Consider the following 6,000-nt stretch of genomic DNA (forward strand, 5'->3'; position numbering starts at 1 on the left):
CTATGTGACAGGGTAGGATCCGAAGTGATGTTCCGTGGACCCTATAATCTTCGGCTACATTAAATCTTTATTCATGTAGCCAACATATTCATGCTTCGCCTATTCCTCATTGATTTAGAAGATACTGTTACACAAACAACATGCTGATTTAGGCCTCCACCAACACTGGTATCAGGCTGTATTAGCCAGCTACATTTGCTCTGACTCAGTACTTTTATTAGCTTAGCTCGTTAGCTAGCCAGCTAACTAGCGATTAGCATTAGTGGCTAAAACAAACTAATATTGGAATTATAGAACACTTGTGGATTTATATTAAGATTAAATTGAAAACAACATTGTTGCATGTGTTGCATTGACCATGCAGCCTGAACGAATGTGTCTCGTGGTCAAGCGACAACAAATGCGCTCTTTGAGTGACTGGTTGGGACTAGGTTTGTGTGGAAAGCGGCATGGAAAGAGAGCGGAGAGGGATGACTCAAGTTGCGGCATAAACCTAAACAAATGGACGTTACACACGCCGTATCACATTTAACAAACTAAACATTCCAATACCGTTATAGACGCTAAAGTAAAAACCCAAACCGGTCTGTGCATCAATAACGGTATATAGAAAAACACAGTATACTGCCCAGCCCTAGTTTGGACCATGATAGTTTTATTGGTGATGTGGACAGAAGCTCTCAACCTGCTCCACTTCAGCCCCATTGATGAGAATGAGGGCATGCTCGGCCTCCTTTTCCTGTAGTCCATGATCATCTCCTTTTGTTTTGATCACGTTGAGGGAGAGGTTTTTGCCACACTACCAGGTCTCTGACCACCTCCCTATAGGCTGTTTCATTATTGTCGGTGATCAGGCAAGCTTAATGATGGTGTTGGAGTTGTGCTTGGCCACGCAGTCATGGGTGAACAGGGAGTGCAGGAGGGGACTAAGCACCACCCCTGAGGGGCCCACATGTTAAGGATCGGCATGGCAGATGTTGTTGCCTACCCTTACCACGGCCCTTCAGGAAGTCCAGGATCCAGTTCCAGAGGGAGATGTTTAGTGGAGAGGTCGACCGATTATGATTTTTCAGTGCCGATACCGATTATTGGAGGACCCAAAAAAAAAGCGATACTGATTTAATCAGATGTTTTTTGAATTATTTTTTATTTGTAATAATGACAATTACAACAATACTGAATGAACACTTTTTAACTTAATATAATACATAAATAAAATCAATTTAGCCTCAAATAAATAATGCAAAAACAAAGTGTTGGAGAAGAAAGTAAAAGTGCAATATGTGCCTTGTAAGAAAGCTAACGTTTAAGTTCCTTGCTCAGAACATGAACATATGAAAGCTGGTGGTTCCTTTTAACGTGAGTCTTCAATATTCCCAGGTAAGAAGTTTTAGGTTGTAGTTATTATAGGACAATTTCTCTCTATACCATTTTGTATTTCATTAACCTTTGACTATTGGATGTTCTTATAGGCACTTAGTATTGCCAGTGTAACAGTATAGCTTCCGTCCCTCTCCTCGCTCCTCCCTGGGCTCAAAACAGGAACACAACGACAACTGCCACCCTCGAAGCAGCGTTACCCATGCAGAGCAAGGGGAACAACCACTCCAAGGCTCAGAGCGAGTGACGTTTAAAACGCTATTAGCGTGCGCTAACTAACTAGCCATTTCACTTCAGTTACACCAGCCTCATCTTGAGAGTTGATAGGCTTGAAGTCATAAACAGCGCAATGCTTGATGCACAACAAAGAGCTGCTGACAAAACGCACGAAAGTGCTGTTTGAATGAATGCTTACGAACCTGCTGGTGCCTACCATCGCTCAGTCGGACTGCTCTATCAAATTATAGACTTAGTTAATAACACACAGAAATACGAGCCTTAGGTCATTAATATGGTCGAATCCGGAAACTATCATCTCGAAAACAAGACGTTTATTTTTTCAATTAAATACGGAACCGTTCCGTATTTTATCTAATATTTCTGTTACCTTGCACAACATTCAATGTTATGTCATAATTACGTACAATTCTGGTAAATTAGGCGGCCCAAACTGTTGCATATACCCTGACTCTACGTGCAATGAACGCAAGAGAAGTGACACAATTTCACCTGGTTAATATTGCCTCCTAACCTGGATTTCTTTTAGCTAAATATGCAGGTAAAAAAATATATACTTCTGTGTATTGATTTTAAGAAAGGCATTGATGTTTATGGTTAGGTACACATTGGAGCAAGGACAGTCCTTTTTTGTGAATACGCACCGCATCGATTATATGCAACGTAGGACATGCTAGATAAACTAGTAATATCATCAACCATGTGTAGTTAACTAGTGATTATGATTGTTTTTTATAACATAAGTTTAATGCTAGCTAGAAACTTACCTTGGCTTACTACATTCGCATAACAGGCAGGCTCCTCGTGGAGTGCAATGAGGCAGGTGGTTAGTGCGTTGGACTAGTTAACTGTAAGGTTGCAAGATTGAATCCCCGAGCTGACAAGGTAAAAATCTGTCGTTCTGCACCTGAAAGAGGCAGTTAACCCACCGTTACTAGGCCGTCATTGAAAATAAGAATGTGTTAACTGACTTGCCTAGTTAAATAAAGATTTAAATAAAGGTGTAAAAAGAAACGGTGTCCAAAAATACCGATTTCCAATTGATCTGAAAACTTGAAATCGGTCCTGATTAATCGGCCGACCTCTAGTTTAGTCCCAGGGTTCTTAGCTTATTGATGAGCTTTGAGGGCACTATGATGTTGAACGCTGAGCTGCAGTCAATGAACAGCGTTCTCTGTTGTGAGCCATGACCAGCCTTTCATAGCATTTCATGGCTACTGACATGAGTGCTAACGGTCAGTAGTCATTTAGGCAGGTTACCTTGGTGTTCTTGAGCACAGGGACTGCTTGAAACACAGGTTGAAAATGTCAGTGAAGACACTTGCCAGTTGGTCAGCGAATGCTCGGAGTACACATCCTTGCAAGCAGTCTGGCCTTGCGAATGTTGACCTGTTTAAAGGTCTTACTCACATCGGCTACGGCGAGTGTGATCAGTCGTCCGTAACAGCGGGTGCTCTCATGCATGCTTCAGTGTTTGTTGCTTGCCTCAAAGAATGCAAGTCACTTATCTCGTCTGGTAGGCTTGTGTCACTGGGCATCTTGTTTAGAGTTTGAATCCATTATATTGTAGTATTTTTTTTTATAACAAATTCATTGATGTTGGTCACTCCCTTGTCAATACTCTGGAAGCATGTTCTTCAGCCATTCAGTGACTATCTAATATGTGGTTATCTTCATCCCTGCAGGTAGACACCCAGCTGGCCTGCATGATGAGTGAGAGCAGCGTGGATTACATCGCCCGCTTCAACGATTTGGCACAGGAGCTGGCTGTCACAGAGCCGCACCTCACACCCTCATAAATTTGAAATAATCTGGGGCAGGGTTTAGGATCTGTCTGTCACAGAGTTGCCCCTCCCACTCCTTCAGAAGTGCAAGGATTTTGGGGGTGGAGAGACACTCCTTCACCTATATAGTTTGTGAAAGAAAGTGCAATAACCAAGGCCATTGGCCTGAACAGAAGAAGCACTCAGATCTACCTTGGCACAGTCCAACTGGAACAGGTTTAAACTCTTTGATGGTTTCTAATGGGTTCTGAAGGCCTGTGGACCGGTTTTAACTGGTTCTGATTGGTTTGGAATCGATTTCAACCGATTCTGATGGGTTCCATCTGGCTTGTTTGTTTGGACCATTCTGTCTGTTCTGCCTAGCGAGCCACCCTTAAAAAAATATTTAAAAAAATATGAATCCCGTTTACAAAACACAACCTCATGTAAAGAAAAAAACAATGCCATATATGAACAAAAGACGGGGTCTGTCCTTGTCCTCTTGTCTCCCTCTTCCCTCTGAGAAATATCAAACCGAAGACATTTGAATGCAAAATGTAAATGTCAGACAAACTTGAAAATAACTACTGATGAACTTCTGAACTGCTGGTAGCGTGTCCTTCTCCGTCTTGTCAGTTTAATACGTCCACGTGAACTAACACCACTTAATAATTTAATCTGTTGAAACTGAACAAGCCATATGAGTGGAACTGATATGAATTTGTATCCCAGGCCAAGCATTCGTGTCCCTCCCTCCATATCAATGCAAAAAAGTTTGACACTCCACTTGAACATCTACTCTAACTCACCCTGTGTTTTCTTCTCAACCAATGCTTTGAAACTTCCTAAAAGCTCATTTCAGTTTTCTGTAGCAAAGTGTTTTGTAACTTTGCTCCCTACTGAATTGCAACCCTTGTGTGCTTTTGTTTAACACCACACGGCACTCTATCCTATGATGCCTGGTTGGTTGTCAGTCGAGGGGTGTGTTTGAGGTCCCCAGCTGACTAAAGGATCAATCATATTATGTGGGTTTTTTGACACAAATATGGTCACGCTCCAGGATGACTAAATTGGAGATGTTGCATTGCATCAACCAATGTTTGTATCATCAACTATGCAGTCTGGCATCAGATTACTACACTCGAGTTCCTACCTGACTACATTGCAGCAAATGCCAGAAATTATGAAGCTTGTTTCCAGGACTATCTGTGTCCAAAATGGCACCCTATTTCCTATATAGTGCGCTGCTTTTGACCAGAGCCTATAAGGCCCAGGTCAAAAGGAGTATGCTATGTAGGGAATAGGTTGCCAATTCGGACACACCCAATGCCTAGATGTCAGCTAAGCATTTTGATATGAGTAATCACATTGACACAATGTTCAAATACTAAATGTCATTTTTATTTTTTAACACACTAAAATAAATGTTCAAGCTACAAATGTGGATTATGTCTAAAGACTTCTGTAGCAGATGTCTTTTAAATTGGGGCATGGAGTCCTTTCTCTTTGTGTAACTTTAATCTATAACAATTCCAGTATTCACTGCGCTTTTGTAACATAATACTGTAAATTATTCTTATTTGGACTATTTATTGTAAACCGGTTGAGAAACAATTGTTTTAAAATGAGCTATGTAATATTTTTGCATTGTAATTTCAGAAAAATACCATAATATATCAGCAGTAATATTGGAGTGTTTAACAATGTTTAATAAAAAATGTAAAAAATTAGGCCCATACAAAATTGGTCGTCATTAGTTACTTTAGCCACAAAGTCAGAGTTAGTGTGATATTGTGCGTTTTATGGTTCGCGGGCAATGACCAATCAGATGAGGTGGTGTGCGTATGCCAACCGGCTTGCGGGGGAGACTAGAGCCATGCATTTCTTTTATCTAGTGTTCCATCAATGATTCGTTTTTTTTTATTAGCTATAATAAAACCAACAAAATGAAAAGGGTAATCAGATGTCTTATTCAAAGTCCGCTTGCAAGCTTATGTTCTCGTACTCCTGGTTACTTTTCTTAACCCAAAATAGGTTTACTTCAATATCTGTATTTTTAAAATGGCATGTAGACAAAACAAATTGACATTTATTTTAGTCACTTAACGTTGCCTTGCAGTCCACTTTTTTGGTATTTTGTACCAGTTTCCATTTGTATAAAGGCATGGAATATGGCAAAACACTTTCATAATTAGACTTACATGGCACTTTTCTAGACACCAAAGCTCTTTACAGTGTAAGGGGTACGGCGGAGCTCAGGTCCTCACTAGTATATACAACCTTATGTTATACGAGGGAAATTGTATTTACGTAGCTAGGGCTGATGGTGAGGACTTTTGAAGAGCAGAATCAACAACTTCTGCATAATCGAGAAGGTGTTTAGTTCACAGTTAGCTATTGTTATCTGAAAAGAACAAGTGGTCTGGCTTTGGCCCTAAGTGAGAGCAGGTCCACCGGAGCCAGTGAGACAGATGCCGGTCTGCAAAGCTGAAAACAGACAAATCTTTTTGGGTGAAACACTGGGGTAAATGCTGTATGGAAATGTGCAATTACAAAAATAATAGTAATTGAAGAGCATGGATGGGCTAATAGAGGACAAATGTTTTTTTTTTTTTTACTC

General features: G+C 40.6%; 1 protein-coding gene across 4 annotated transcripts in view; it reads left to right on the forward strand.

The window, feature by feature from the left end:
* The window catches only part of cramp1 (cramped chromatin regulator homolog 1), a 58,019-nt gene extending 52,683 nt beyond the window's left edge, over positions 1–5,336 (forward strand). For all 4 annotated transcript variants that reach the window (XM_020486090.2, XM_031827038.1, XM_031827039.1 and 1 more), the window contains one exon: positions 3,303–5,336. In XM_020486090.2, coding sequence (XP_020341679.2) covers positions 3,303–3,416 — 114 coding nt within the window. In that variant the 3' untranslated portion in view covers positions 3,417–5,336. The remainder of the gene's footprint in view (positions 1–3,302) is intronic.
* The last annotated feature ends 664 nt before the right edge of the window (positions 5,337–6,000 follow it).

The sequence above is a fragment of the Oncorhynchus kisutch genome, linkage group LG6, assembly GCF_002021735.2.
Source record: "Oncorhynchus kisutch isolate 150728-3 linkage group LG6, Okis_V2, whole genome shotgun sequence".
Lineage (NCBI taxonomy): Eukaryota > Metazoa > Chordata > Actinopteri > Salmoniformes > Salmonidae > Oncorhynchus > Oncorhynchus kisutch.